The 15,459-nt window shown below is 59.7% G+C and overlaps 1 protein-coding gene across 1 annotated transcript in view; it reads left to right on the top strand.

Annotated features, from left to right (window-relative positions):
* Positions 1 to 15,459, top strand: part of PEX14 (peroxisomal biogenesis factor 14) — a 100,619-nt gene that overhangs the window by 37,287 nt on the left and 47,873 nt on the right. The window contains exon 3 of the mRNA XM_056110988.1: positions 3,028 to 3,112. Within this exon, the coding sequence (XP_055966963.1) occupies positions 3,028 to 3,112 (85 nt within the window). The remainder of the gene's footprint in view (positions 1 to 3,027; positions 3,113 to 15,459) is intronic.

Genomic DNA, 15,459 nt, shown 5'->3' with positions numbered 1-15,459 from the left:
ACACGCTCAGGTGGGGTGAGGCGGCCGGTGCTGTCTTGGGGACAGGGACGCCGTGGCCACCCCACGTGCGACCTGCCCCTTCCCCCTTTGCACCCGACACTGAGGCCAGAGACTCAGCCTGGTTTCATGCGGCTGCTGGAACACACTTGTAGCCCACAGACAGTCACGTTCAGCCCTAACGGGAAATCTGGTGATGCCCAGGCCAGGCTGCAGGCACCGTCACTGCCCAGCGAGAGTGTGTGGGGCTCCCAGGGGCCAGTGAGCGGGTGAGGGGACAGGTGCCAGCGTGCTTGGTGGGGAGTGACCGAGCCTGCCTGTCCCCATCAGCTTTATGCTCAGGCACGTGTGTGTGTGTGTGTGTGTGTCTGTGTCTGTGTGTGTCTCTGTGTGTATGTGTGTGTGTGTCTGTGTATGTGTTTATGTGTGTGTCTGTGTGTATCTGGGTGTGTGTCTGTGTGTCTTTGTCTATGTATGTCTGTGTGTATCTGTGTGTCTGGGTGTGTCTCTGTGTGTGTGTGCGTGTCTGTGTGTGCGTCTCTGTGTGTCTGTTGTGTGTGTGTGTCTGTGTGTGTGTCTGGGTGTGTCTGGGTGTGGTCTGACCCCCTGCACTTGGATCCTGGGTGCACAGATACTGGGTGCCACAGGCCTTTCCACGGGCTGGGCGGCCTCTGAGCCGACTCCGGGGAGAGACACACTCGGGCCGAGGCGGCGGGAGGCTGTCCACTGTAGGGGCCCGTGTGAGGCGCCTCTCACCGTCTCCTTCTTATTCAGCACATTAAGTTGGACTGTTAGTTTGGAAGGTTTATCTTTTTGCATCTGGCGTCACGATATCGATGCTGTTAAATATGTGATTTGCCTGTCATCCGCATTTTCCGACCAAGATCAAGAGGAGCATAAACAAGTCCGGGATATGCTTTATGTAGGTGCTTGGCGGTATTATTGTATATGGCTTGAAATTAGTGAATGGGAACTTTAAAAGAAATTGTCCATATTTTTGCAAGTTTGAAGTGTGCCGGGACTTTGTCAAATTCCCGTTAAAATAAATACGTCAATTTCCTCTCCCTTCCGAATTCATTTATCTTGCTTTTTTAAAAGGTGTTTTCTACTTTACCTGCCGCTTAAATCGGATCCGCTCGTCTCTGCTGTTCTCTGCGCTCCCCCCACGTTCTCCTTAAATGAATTACTAATGACAGAGCCCTCCATCACTGCCTCTCTGCAGCCACTTTAAGGAAAGCCTGGTGATCTAAACCTTTTAACCTATTAAAGATGATTTTTCCCAATTGAATCAGACCCACCACAGGTGTAATAACTAATCATTTAAACTACACCTGCTATTATGTATTTTTAAGCCATTATGCGTGTTGGATAGATGATAATTCATGTTTATTGCATTGTCCGATGGATCCGTTTTGCCTACACTAGGCTGATTAATGTATTTAAAGAAATAAGAGATGCAATTTTTAAAAAAAAAAAATTGATGGAATGCGCCAAGCACTGCATTGAGTGCGCCATTAAACCCATCAGAACTTTGCTCTCTGACCAGAAATGCATATACCAAGGACCGGATTCAGAAAGCAAGGTGAAACCCGGGCGTTTTAGTGGTGGGATTCTGTTTTCTTTCTCTGGCGTGGAAAATTTTGGAAGCGGGGAGGAGTGGCCCCCGCGGCTCACGCTGCTGGCGTCCACCGGCCCTGCCGCTGCCTCCGACGCCTCCGCCGACGTCCCCGCTGGCCGCGGTGCCCCTGGCGAGGGTCCCCCTCGCCTGCCCTGCGCCCACGCCGCCGCCCTGCCCAGCTGCCCTCTCTGCCGTGTGCCCGTGTCCCTCCTTCCCCCATCCCTGTCTTCCTCCCTGTCCCCCCTCGCAGTCACTCCACTCTTCGTGGAGGGGTTCCGGCTCTCATGGAACGAAAAGGTTCTGCACTCGCCAGGCCTCTGGGGTCTCTCGGCACAGGTGGCCCCGACCTTCGAGTCGGTGAGCCTCCCGTGACACGGGGACAGGGCCTCCGCTCACGGCTTGTGTTGGTTCTGCATCACCCTCGGCCCAGAGCTTCCGCCCATACCAGAGGGGAACGTCTGGAGCAGAGGGGGTCAGTGGGTCCCACCTGCTTCCATCCGTCGGTCCAGCGCCCCCCTGAGCTTGACCTTCCTCATGTCTGTCTGGCCCCTGGAAGTGTTTGCTCTCGAGGCTCTGCCTAGCCTGTTGACTCCCCTGTAACCCGAGACTGCAGCACGCCCAGGTTTGTGGGGGTGCATAATGCCAGCCCCTCCCAGCAGGGCAGCCCCGTTCTGTCCCCTCGGCCTTGGCCCCAACAGGCTGCGCAGCCCCACGCTGAGTGAGGTGCCGCTGACGCCTTCAACAGGTCCCCCCATCCATAACCGCGGCTTCATCCAGTCACGCTATAGCCCAGGCTGCCGGCTAATCTGTCCCCCTGTCGGCTTCCAGCCGGGCCGCCCCGAACTCTGCCCGGGAAAGGCCAGTGCCGCTCCCCTGCCCGGGAGGCCCGGCTGCTGGTGCGCCCACACCCCCCCTGCCCGCAGTTCCCGTGTCAGGCGCCTGCCGCGTGGCCCGGAGCCGCCAGAGGAAGACAGCCCAATTATGCCTTCAGTTCCACGGCAAAGGCTTGACGAGAGCAGGGGGGCTGGGTGGGGACCAGAGGGGGCTTGTTGATTCAGGGATGGCTTCAGGGGGCTGGCACAGGTCGCAGGAGGGCTGGCGGGTGCCCGCGCGGGCACGTGGAACACATAGATGGGCAGAGCCCCCAGGGAGCTGCTGCAGGGGTGTGTGTCCACTGGGGCAGGGGGAGTGGGGGGAGGTGCGGTGGTCCCGGTGACCTTGGGTCAGTGGGGTCGCCCCGGGCTTTGTGCAGGTGTAAAGATCAGAAGGAAACCCGCACCACGATTCGGCTACTGCAGCGGCCAGCGCTTGCCTCTCCAGGCCGGGCCTGGAGGGTTTTTATTTTTTGCACCTTGGAGGGTGGGGACTCCGGGAGCTCACTGTTCATCTCCGTTTTTGTCTCCCCGCCCCAGATCGCCACCGCGGTGAAGTTTCTGCAGAATTCCCGGGTCCGCCAGAGCCCGCTCGCCACCAGGAGAGCTTTCCTGAAGAAGAAAGGTAGGGCGGGCCCCTGGCCGGAGGGCAGGGCCAGGCGTGCCGCTGGCCAGCCCCAGGGGCAGGGCCTTCTCGGGACCTTGCTCCGGCTGCACGGCCGAGGGCTGTAGATTAGGGGGTCCCTCAAGAACGAGGAAGAAAGAAATGAAGGACGAGGGAAATACAGGATGGAAGAAGGTCAGGTGAAGGTCAGGCCCCGGGCCCGTCAGCTTTACGGATTGAAGTGGTAAATTACTGGTTTTATGGCATTTCTGGAAGCAGGGATTAAATGGGTCTTGACAAATTCAATATTGTCTGTTGAAATTTAGGACGTTTTTCTTTTTTTTTTTTTTTTTTGTAACACACACACACACACACACAAATCCCCAAACAAAGACATCCGACCTTTTGCTGTTTCAGAGGCAAACTTTTTAGAAATCTGGGAGGTTGTTTCAAGGCCCTGCGCACAGTTACGGCAGGAAAGCTCATTTTCTTCTCCGCCCCCAACCTCCTTGGTGCAGGATTGCCACCTCAAATCTCCCGGGTGGGGCTCTCAGCCATTTGGGGCCTGGATAGAACATGGGGGTGGGGGGCTTGGTGACTCCAGGTCCGAAGTGGGCCTGGACCCCGGCTAACATGCCCCAGTGTGGGGTCAACAGGCGTCCTCCCCCCACACACTGTGTGCTCGTCGGGGGGGAGCCGGGGCATCCTCCAGTGGACGCCCCCTCCCCCCATCACTCGGAGATTATGAAAATTTGGAGTGCCTCGGCCGGCCACTCCACTCCACCAGCGTCAGGCTGTAAAGGAGTTTTTCCTTGAAATATGTGTGCCTACGGGGAGTAATTAATCACCAAGGCTTGGGGATTTCGGCGCTCTCATCAGAGCCCGAGGCCGGGGGAAAACTGAGCCTAAAAGCTGTGCTGATTACCCGGGAAACCTGAGCCCATCGAGCGAGGGTTGCCCAGAGATCCTGTGCCCCGCGCCTCGTAGCGCGGTTCCATAACTGCCTGATCTCCTCCTGCAACCGACAGCGACCAGTTAGGCCTCATTTTCTCTCACACGCAGCTGGGGTAGAATTTCATTTGCAGAAGGTATTTAGAGCAATTTAGAGACAAATGTCTCTGGTGTTTGCTCTGCACTTCCCCACCGCAGGCTTTGCTGAGCAGTTTAGTATCAGGAGCTCCATCTAATCTGTTTAATTTTAATAAATCCCTGGCTGGGAGAAGGAGAGGGAAAGGGAGCGCGCGAGAAACTCTGTACCAAATATTGCTGCTTCTGAGTTCGTGGGCCAACGGCCGCCGCGGAGAGGTGCGCTTAGTCTTTGTTGCGCCTTTAAAAAAAAAATCAACAACCACCAAGAACAACAGGGTAGTCGCCTCAGTCATTTGTCTGGATCCCCGTGCTCACCGTTCCCGGTTTGGGGGTCCAGGAGCTCTGGGAAAGGCCCCCAGCCCCGAGCTGGCCGCCCCGATCGGGGACGAGTGCCAAGCACGTGGCCCACGGCTGCGGCTGTGGCGGGGAGCGACCCACGTGGCCAGCTGCTGCAGTGGCTGGCGTGAGTGATCAGGGCTGGGCAGAGCCCCCCGGACCCCTCGGGCAGGCGCACGCGCTGCTTCCTCCGTCGGAACCGCAGCTTCCCCGAGGCCCGGCGCGGAGAGTGTCTGGCCTTAATCTCCCGTCTCCATTATCCTCTGAAACGCCTCAGTCAGTAATTATCCATTTCCGACTCGAATCCCACTAGAGTCAGTCCTGCCAGGACCTTTTCTGGGCAGAGAATCCCGAGGTTTGATCAGCGTCGGGGGAGGCAGAGCCCCTCCGTGGGGTTAAACTTCACTCCTGTCGTTTCCGGCCGTGCTCCGTGGGGCCTGGCGCCCTCCCCGTGGGCTGCGGGTGGGACCCCCCCCTCGGGTCTGGGGTGGGGGTCGGGGGGGCTGCTTCTGTCACCTTCACTCTCCCTCGCAAACGTCACTTCAGGGAATCGCCGAGCGGTTGCGCTGACTCGAATTATGGTCTCGACTTTCTTTCTTTTTTTTTTTTCCTCCCTCTTTTTAATAAACATCTCTTTCCTGAAAAGGCAAATCCAATTTTGTTTTTCTTTTAAGATTATTTAGTATTTAATACAGGGATCGAGGTCCCTGCAGTGCACGTCGGTTCAGCGGGGACGAGGGCTGCTGTCAGCGTCGGCCGAGTATTTCACAGTTTCTGACGGGGCCACGGCCCTGCTCCCGGCCGGGGGCCCAGGGGTCCTGCAGGCCGGGCGAGGGGGCGGGGTGGGCGCGCACCAGGGCTCAGGGCTCCGGTCGTCTGTTTCTGGCCCTGCTCTTGCCTCTCTGAGCCTCTTCCGGACGCGTTCCGAGTCTGACTGTGGAGTCATTAATGAGAAACATGAAGTTATTAGAATCATTTATCATTTTCTTTGAAGTTTGCGCTGCCATTCTGGGTGATTTGCATGTCTTTTACGGGGGGAGGGGGAGATGGTTCTTTTTTTGGGGGGGGCAGTGACAAAGCAAAGCCGCTGTTCACCTTCAGCCTGAGAGTCCGGCCCTGCCCAGCCTCGTGCTGTGGACACTGCACCTCTCGCAGAGCCGGGCTAGGCAGGCCAGTGCGGGGGTCCCGGGAGGGGCCAGAGAGCTGTGCCCAGAAGCTGGAGGCCGCACTTCGCTGTCCGGGGGTCGGCTGGGCCGGCTGGGTGGCGGGCTGCCGTGCCGGGGCTGCGGTTGAAAGCGAAAGAGGCATCTCCCCTGCACCTCTGCATGTGGTCACCGTGCCGGTGGGTGTCTGGTCAAGGCAGGGGTGAAGGCTGGCCACTCACTCCCCCAGCTGGCGGGGCAGGGGGTGAGTCTGAGGGTCTGTGGTGCCCCCCCCCCCAACCTCCCCGCTGGAAGTGACCTGGGGGCGGCCACAGGAGGGGGGCCTCGAGGGGCCTCGCACCCCGGTTCCCGCCGGCCCCTCGCTCCCGACTCTTCTCCCACCGTGGCGTCCGTCCCGCGAGGCGGTCTGCGTGTCCTTGAGTGGGCTCTCGTTACCCGGAGAGCTTCTTTAAGCATCGATTTCATAACCGTCTTAATTTAATGGCCCCGTCATTACCGAGAAGCTCTGGGAGGGGTCCCCTGCTTTCCAGGTCACTGACCTTTTAATTACAAGCCGTGTTCCGGCGGGCAGGGCACTGACCGGGCAGCTCCCAGCGTGTGCCCGGGATGGGGACGAAAATGACCGTTTCCTCCCCCGTCTTCAGGAAAAAAAAAAAAAGATGTCACCTCATGTGTTTCTCAAATTAATTTTCTTCCTCAGCTCTATTTCATAATTAATTCTTTAGCGTGTCGCCGTGGATCAGCTGCCTTCTCAGAACGCGCGTGGTGTCCCTGCCCACCCTCCCCGCCCGGGAGCTCGGGCTGGTGGATGGCGGTGGGAGGCGGGGGCTGGACGCGGGGGGACGAGGGTCCGGCCTGGCTGTGGAGGGCCCCGCCTCTGCCCCCGGGTGGCGCCCGTCCCTGCCCCATCGCCCGCTTTCCTGGTGCTCCCCACCTCCGTGCCCGCCTCCGGGCTGGGCTGCGGGGGTCAGGCTGAGGGCAGCGCCCGCGCCCAGTCTGGGTCCCTCCTCTTGGCCGGGAGAGGACGCAGGAACAGAAGGGACAGTGGCCGAGAGGGTCCCCTTTGGCCTGGCTGTCCGGTTTGCCTCTGGAGCTCCTGGCCCTGGGCAGCCCCCCAGAGAGACCCAGGGCAGGGCAGCCCATCCCGGTCCCACGGGCTGGTCACGCAGCGGCCAGTGCCTGTGGGGAGGGCGGCGCCGGGCCGGCGTGCCGGGCCGCGTGGCCGCCACGAGCCGTCCTGGCGATGATTGAGGACCTGCATCCATCTGCCGCGCGGCCCCTCCCTCCCGCCCGGCTGCCATCTGCCGCGCTGTTCCCCGCTGCTCCGGACCCGCGATCCATCACGCTGACGGCCGCGGGGTCTCCCCCTCGCCCGCCAAACGGTCTGGACGCGTCATGGGGGTCTCGGGGCCCGCGCGCGGGGCAGCCGGGAGGGGGGCTCGGAGAGGGTCCTTGGCACCAGCCCTGAGTGCGGCGGCCGTGCTCTCCGGGATGGCAGTGCAGAAGCCACCGCGGAGAAGTCTCCAGACCTGCCTGTCGAACGGATGTTCCTCCCTCCCCCCCCACCCCCAAACACCCTCCTGTAAGAACAGCGGCGGGATGGCGAGTGTGAGCACCGGTTCCCTGCCGGGCACTGCCAGGGCTCGCCCCTGAGCACTGGGCCCTGAGTACTGGCAGGCATGGCCTCACGAATGAATCCCACGAATCAATCTGGTAGCTGCAGCTGGTGTGGTCGGGCACCAGGGCTGCCCCTCGCAGGTGGAGCTGCGGGTGGAGCCGCATGGTGCCGTGTGCCGTGTCCAGGCACGCGGCGGTCAGGCAGGGCACTTCCTGCTTGACTGCTGGACACCGTGTCCCTCCCTTGCCCGAGTGTGCAGGGCCGAAGGGCTGAGAAGGAAGGATGGTGTGACCCGTCCTGGTGGTGGCGACTGTCCAAGAGGAACCTCTTTGGGCCTGTTTTGGAAGGAATCCGAGCTTGTAGATTTGACTTTCGGTGTGTTTTGGGGCCACACCTGGCAGGGTGCCAGGGATGACTCTTGGCCCAGAGATCAGGGTCACAGCGAGTCCCTTCCCTTTGGTCCTCTGGATGTGGCTGGGGGCATTCGGTAGACGGGCAGCTGCCGGGTGCATCCGTGGTGTCTGGGCTTTTGGCCCCTCTCCTTGGTGCTGGTAGGGTGCAGAGCCTCCAGGGAAGGGAAGGGGCTGCACCCAGGCCGAGGGGTTCTTTGGGAGTGGGGGAAGAAGCACCAGGACGTCCCCGTGTCCCGTGCGTAGCCCTGGCTCAGTTCAACATCGCCAAAACCAGCCTGGGGGAGACAGGCCGCTTTCCAAAGCAGCTTTGCCTCCCTCCTTCCCTCCCTCCCTCTCTCCTTCCTTCCTTCTTCCCTCCCTCCCTCTCTCCCTCCCTCTTCCTTCTTCCCTTCCTCTCCCTCCTTCCATCCCTCCCTTTCTTCCTTCCTTCTTTCCTTCCTCCTCCCTTCCCTCCTTCCTTCCTCCCTCCTTCCCTCCCTACCCCCTTCACACCAGTCTGCGGCTCCCCCATGCAGTTCCACCTGCTCCAGCCCTTGGGCCTTGTCCGCCTGGCCCCATAGCCCCGTCTCCCTTCCATCATCTGCAGTTTCCTCGTCAGCCAGAGAGGAGACGTAGGATGATGGCCCGGAGGTGCTCGCCCGATCCCCTTGAGCAGCTCGGTGTCCTCCGCTGAGCGCAGTGTCACACTCGGCTCGTGTCCTTCTCCTCAGACTGTCGGGAGACGCCTTCCGGGCCCTCGGGTCAGCAGGTGGCAGTTCCTTCCTGACTTGAGGGGGCTGCGTGGAGGGGCCAGAGGGGAGGGGGAGGTCAGGGGGAGGGCAGCAGAAGGGACGCCTGCATGGGAGGGAGAGGCCAGTATGGTCCGCGTCGCTCCCGGAACTCTCAGCTGGGTGCTCTGACTAGCCGAGACGGTGACCACGGCCTGATCCCTGCAGAAGTGGAGTTGAGACCAGGATGGCCTCAGGGCCGAGCACACCTGCTCTGCGGCCCTGGTGCTGCCTCCACGGCCACGCGTGACCCCACAGAGGCTGTGTAGGAAACGCCGTGGAATGAGCCTGGACGGAGGCCCCGGGGGCGGTCCCCGGGAAGCTCGGGGGAGGGTCTGGGCCGGGCAGGGGCTTGGTCGCGGAGACGCTCAACTCAGGAGCGTTGGCACAGACTGGGAGCACTGGGCTCCCTGTACGCTCACGGCATCATCGGCCCGTTGGTAGTTGTGGAGAGACACGGTGACTCTCATCCAGACTGACTGGGAGCTCGGCAAGGTGAGGCTGCCCGGAGAGGTGCCCTGTCTTGGCGTGGTGCTGCGTGCTTTGGGCCAGGACCCCGGGCGGCAGGCAGGCGGGGGGGGGGGGGTCGGGGGCAGCCGTCGGTGGGAGGCGCTCGGGGCCCTTCGCTGGCTCTTCTGCAGCTTCCGGGAGAACCAGAGCCCCTGCGACACCCGGACACTTGCTGGGTACAGCTGCGCATGTCATGATGCGGGCCCGTGCCATGAACCTGCCATGGCCATCCAGACAGGGCGCACACCCGGCACCCCAAATGTTTCCCCTCCCGCCTTGGTGATTCTTCCCTCCCACTGAAGCCCCCCAGCCCCCAGACCCACGTGTCCCCCGGCACCCTCACCCTGTGTCCAGGCAAGAACTGAGGTGCGGGGGCCGGAGCCATAGTCCAGCGGGGAGGACGGTGGCCTTGCATGTGACCAACCAGGGCTCGATCCCCAGCATCCCAGGTAGTCCCCCGAGCACCCCCAGGAGTGATTCCTGACTGTAGAGCCAGGTGGAAGCCCTGAGCATCGCTGGGTGTGACCCCAAGCCGTCCCTGCCACCAAAAAATATTTTAAAAAAGAACTGATTTGCTTTTCATTTTCACTGCCCATTCGTTTGCATGTTCTTGAATTTCCTCTAAATGAAACCGAACCTTTTTAGGGGTCTGACTCGCCCCCACGCTCAGTTGGGTCGTCTTTTTTGGGTCACACCCGGCGATGCACAGGGGTTCCTCCTGGCTCTGTACTCAGGAATTACTCCTGAGGGTGCTCGGGGGACCATATGGGATGCTGGGAATCGAACCCGGGTCGGCCGCATGCAAGGCAAACGCCCTACCCGCTGTGCTATGGCTCCAGCCCCCTTGGGTCGTCTTTTTTGAGGATCACGGGTGCGGTTTTGCACGCTGACAGCTCCCCCCCACCTCTGTGGCTGACCAGCATTCCTGTCCGTCTGTCCTCCCAGCCCACGGTGGGCACTCGACCCCCCTGTGTGTGGGTGCAGCCTTCAGGCCCCCGCGTGTGTTGGAGCGACCCACCCCTCCTTTCTCCCGGGCAGACCCTGCATTATAGTGGGGGCCAGGGGGTGTCAGACTCAGGAAAGACACTTCCTGGGGATGTGGCGGGGGGCGCGGCTTGAGCTGGGGCCTTCGTGGATGCGTCGCGGCAGGAACCAGCCGAACCAGCGGAGAAGTCGCTTGCTCCATGGCCGCGAGTGTGTCCACGGCTACTCTCGCTGTCCCCCCCCCCCCCCCGCCCAGTGGCCAGGTATTTCAATTTTCATTTAATTTTTAGAAAGTAGCTCACAATATTTGATTACATTTAATATTCGAACACCAATCCCACCACCCTTGCACCTTCCCATCACCGTATTTTGGATGTTTCCATCCTGAACCCCAACCCTGCCCCAAAGCAGAACCGCAGTACTTTAATTTTGTATTGTTTGTTAAGAAGAAACCACTGAAAATGCTCCAGAAAACTTTTCTTGGGGGAGAATGTGTGAAGATTGCTGTTTTTCACCCAGGGGCCATTAAGCCCTTCTATAAGAGATTCCTAACATGTTGTTAAGGGTTGAACCTTGTGTGCTTATAGATGTGTGTGTGTGTGTGTGTGTGTGTATAGTGAAATATATTTCTCTCTGCTGGAGCGATAGCACAGCGGTAGGGCGTTTGCCTTGCACACAGCCAACATGGCCGACCCGAGTTCGATTCCTCCGCCCCTCTCGGAGAGCCCGGCAAGCTACCGAGAGTATCTCGCCCACACGGCAGAGCCTGGCAAGCTCCCCGTGGCGTATTCGATATTAACAACAAAATCTCACGATGGAGACGTTACTGGCCCACTCGAGCAAATCGATGAACAGCGGGAGGACTGTGACTGTGTGTGATATTTCCCTCTAAGATTGGTGCCTTCTGCTTTAAACCCATCAGATGTGATGCGCTGCTCTTGAGGTTTGAGTGGTGTGAGGTATGAGATGTCACGCGGTTCAGGGGTAGGTTTACTTGTGGGTGAGGCTCGGCCCGAGCCTGTGGAGAGTGGCCGTGAGCATGGCGGAGGCCGAGTCCTAGAGGTTTTGGCTTGCCAGGGCTGGGTCCCCTGGGATGGGGAGGGTCCTCATCTGCCCCTCTCCAGGGCGCCCCAAGTGAAACAGCCGAATGTCAGGTATTTGAGCCTGGAGAAGAGGAAGGTGGAGTGTCATTTTGTTGGTTTGGTTTGGGTTGTACCCGGCGATGCACAGGAGTTACCCCTGGCTCTGCACTCAGGAATCACTCCTGGCAGTGCTCAGGGGACCATATGGGATGCCGGGAATCGAACCCAGGTTGGCCGCATGCCAGGCAGAGGCCCTCCCCATCACCTTGTGATTTGTGTCTAATTGGGGAAACCGCACACTTATGGGCATTTTGCTGTGGGTGTTGAGTTGGGGGCCGCGCCTGTTGGTGGTGTCACTCCCAGAGGTGCTCCGGGACCGGAGGAGGCGGGGGCCGAACCCAGACCTCCGGCAGGCAGAGCTCCTCCCTGGAGCCGGCTCCTAGCCCTGGACGTATCTTCTTTATTAAAAAAAAAAATCCTAATTTTTAACTTGGGGCTACACTGACCAGAGCACTGTCCCCGCGGCGTTACTGCGGGGCACTGGGTCCCCTGCTGGGCTGTAGGAGCGCAGGCCTGGCCAGCCCCTGGCCGGCGTCACCACTGTGTCACCAGGGGGCTGGGTGAAGTCTCCTGATCTGCAAAGAGGCTCAGTGATAGTGTTTACCGCAACAAGTTCTTGTGAGAACGAAGAAAAAAAAAGTCGCGAAAATTGTTTAGCAGATTGCCTGGCGCTAAGCAGGGCTGAATTGATTCGGCGCGATTCCCCGAGATGTGTGCTCTGGGAAGAGGGACCATCCCCCCCAACCCCGCGATCCCCCCAGATGTGTCCTCTGGGAAGATGGACCATCCCCCCCAACCCCGCGATCCCCCCAGATGTGTCCTCTGGGAAGGTCGGTCCCCCCACCCCGTAGCTTTCCCCTGTCCCTACCCCGTCCCTTTCCCCGGTCCCCTTCCCTGGTGCTGCAGTGGTAGCCAGCGGCCGCACACACTGGCTGTGGGGCTCAGGTTTGGGCCTCATGCGGGTGCTCCGCTGAGCTACCCAGGGTCTTGCCCCCCAGTGATGGCACAGGCGGTGACTCGCAGAGCCGGGGGTCACACAGCTCAGCAGCCAGTGTCAAGCCTGGCACGTGCCGTGGTGCTGGAGACCGAACTCACGACCTCAGAACTGAAGGCATCACCGGACCCCCCAGCCCCGAGAATCCTTCCTGCTCTTTTCATCCTGGTGTCCGACCCCTTGGTGCTCAGGGTTTCTCCTGGTTCTACACTCAGGAATCACTCCTGACAGTGCTCGGGGCACCCTATGGGATGCCGGGGATCGAACCCAGGTTGCCTGTGTGCAGCCCTCCCTGCTGTGTCACTCCAGCCCTCGCTGGCCCTGTCTTCCCAGAAGCATCTGGGGCGTGGGGGCGTGGGGTGTTGCAGGCCAGGCAAGTGGGGGGGCCTTTCCTTCCGCCCTACAGCACACTTCTGAGAAACGCAGCCTGAGGGGTCCTGTTTCTGGCGGCCAGCAGGTGGTTCTGGATTGTTTATGATGCTCAGGTGACCCTTTCAGCAGCGCAGACCCTGGGGGCGGGGGCAGGGATGCTGCGGGGAAGAGCGGGGCTGTCACTGTTACCAGGAGCTGGTGCTGTATCACCCACCAGCTGGAGGTAAATATTGATACATTGTGTTTTACCACAGGCTCTCTGGGAGGGTGGTAAGACGTGGCCTGTCACCACCTTCAGGAGCTCTTTGCAGGAGAGTTTGGTGGGAGATTGTCAGAATCGGGCTTCTGAAGCTTGGCCTCAGCCGGTTGCTCTTGAAAAGTCGTTTCTAGATCAGACTGGCATTAGGAATATTTAAAAATAACCTTGGATAGTAGTTACTCAGTTACCAATCTATTGTTAGAGGAATGTTTCTGAGCCTGTGTCTTATATAAATAAGTTGACCTCCTGGTGCTGCTGCTGCTGGTGTGTGTGTGTGTGTGTGTGTGTGTGTGATGTCCACATCAACCTTGCTTTTCTTTCCAATTTAGCTTTCATTGTGAGACTGGCCCGGACGGTCAGCCAGTCGCTTCCTCTTTTCATTTGTGAGTTGAGTCGAAGTTGCACATTAAAGGTGCCCGGGAAATGGAGGGGGGTGGGCAGCCTCCGTTCGAGTTGTGGGAGGGCTGAGCTGCTCAATTCATTTTGCCTCCAACTTTGAACAGCCTCGTTTGGCTGCTCCGACGACGACGTCCTGATAGCAGTTGGTCCTCTCAGATCTCACGTCCCCTTTCATCACACAGAGGACTCGGCAACGCTCTGGTCGCTTACTGTTAATTATTCTTTTTAGTTGTAAAGCCTTTTAAAGTAATCTTTCTGTAATTAGGCCGCGGCGTAGATGTCTCTGGTAATAGAGCGGTCCTTAAATTTTGTGTCGATTTTCAGTGTGCTAAATGACAACAATGCTTTTCATTCATAAAGTTGAAGTATACCTTATCCTGGCATTTCAGGCCGGAGAAAAAAAAATACAAACGCATGACCCTCTGCTATAAATTAAATATCACAAGCACATAAATGTCATCTTTTCAACAAAACCGAAGGTGCGGAGGGGCGGGACGCCCCTGCCCTTGGTTTTGGCTTCAAGCTCTGGCCGGAGCCGCGGGCGCGCCAGGGTGCAGCACCTGGGGTGGGCGAGATCCTGTGAAGCTGCAGAACAAAGCCGCCCCCCCCCCAGTCACCCACAGAACCGTCAATTAAATTATTCTAATTGCGAAATTGGGGGTCCTGGCCGGAAGAGCGATGGGTCCAGTTGGAAGAAGAGGGTGTTCGGGGAGTGGGTCTGGCTCGCAGACGGGGGCCGTTTGGAGAGAAGGCGGGAGTCCAGCCTCTCCGGCCTCTGCTTGTGGGCCCCTGGGCCCCGTCTCTCCACTGGGCTGTCCTGCCCAGAGCCCCGCGCAGGCAAAGGGAAGAGCCAGCATCAGGCGGGGAATTGCGGGTCATGCAGGAGCCCAGGCAGTGGGCGGAAGGCACCGGCACCGTGGCGCTCACTGCCCTCGACTGATTTCGTTCCTCCTTGACTGATTTTGTGCCTCCATCTGACAAACGTGCATCATCCCTATGCCCGCCCTGGGGCCTGTTCTCTTCATAAATGGGAAAGGGGCCACATGCTGTGCCGCCCCCACCGCTTTCCCCCAGAGTGCTCAGTTAGAGTGCTCAGTTAGAGTGCTCAGCCAGAGTGCTCCGTCAGAAGGGGCGCCATGCCCCAGGAGGATGGGGGGGCGGTAGAGGGAGGACCGGCTTCCCAGGAGGCAGTGGGAGTGGAGTCAGTCCCTGCCAGGGCCCCCAGGGAAGTGGGGGGCTGCAGACGGGAACCCAGAAAGAGCCGTCCCCCAGCTGGGGCCCGAGCGGGTCAGCCCTTCACCCCAAACCTTCCTGGCCTGCTCCTGTGGACGCCCCCCCTCCAGCCGTAACAGGCAGGATGAACGTCCCTCCCCAGAACTCAGCAACCAGATGGTGGCTCCTGGCGGCTCAGTTGTGGTCATCTGCCCGCGAGCCCACAATGACGGCCGGCCACTGGTTTCGAAGCATGCCCACAGCGCACGCACTCCCGGACTCTTCCGGTGTGTCCATGTCTGTCCACCACTGTGCCCTCCAAACCCGTGGCCTGGGGGTGCAGGCAGAGACGGGGCACGTCCCAGACCCCGGCAGCCCCCACGTGGGGGCCAGGTGCTTCCCGGGGTGTCACGTCCTGCAGGCTGGCCCTGCACAGCAGAGTCCAGTCTGGGACGTGAGGTTCTGCCTCTCGCCCCTGGCCGTCGGGGTTCTCACTGCCGTCCCTCCCCCTCGCGATCCCCCCCCACACACACTGCTCACCCAGGGATTGGGCCGGGCTTCACTGCCTCCCCGACGCCCGAGGCTCAGCCCCTAGCAGCTCCTCATGCCTGCTCAGGGCAAGCGGGAGTAGCCCGAGGGGTTGGGCCGGAAAGGGTGAGGCGTGGCCCTGCCCCCACCCAGAGGGCGGCCGGGGCATCCTGCGGCAAATACATGGGTTATATTAAAAGTTGCAATCATATCATTTTTTATCGTAAATTGCTGACCTTACGCAGTAGAATCAGCTTTATTGAATTTCGCCAAAAATGCGTTTATAATTCTGCCGTGCACACATGATACGCACGTCCTTGCTGTCCACGTGAAATGTCCCTTTTTATGATATTAAACAAATTAAATCGGCTTCCTCCGGGCTCACCTTTTCAGATCTGCTTCCTCCACCTCCCTCAGCTAAAACTCCCCGGCATTCAGGTGTCACTCGCCCTGCGCGGGAGGGAGCCTGTGTACGGATGGATGGATGGATGGATGGATGGATGGATGGATGGACGGACGGACGGACGGACGGGGTGGGAAGGAAGTTCCGCGTGTGTTGCTGACACTGCTGTAGGCTTGGGG

Source organism: Sorex fumeus, unplaced genomic scaffold (assembly GCF_029834395.1).
Source record: "Sorex fumeus unplaced genomic scaffold, SorFum_2.1 ptg000011l, whole genome shotgun sequence".
Taxonomy (NCBI): Eukaryota; Metazoa; Chordata; class Mammalia; order Eulipotyphla; family Soricidae; genus Sorex; species Sorex fumeus.
Note: the sequence above shows the minus strand (reverse complement) of the source record. Positions and strands in the feature narration are given on the sequence as shown.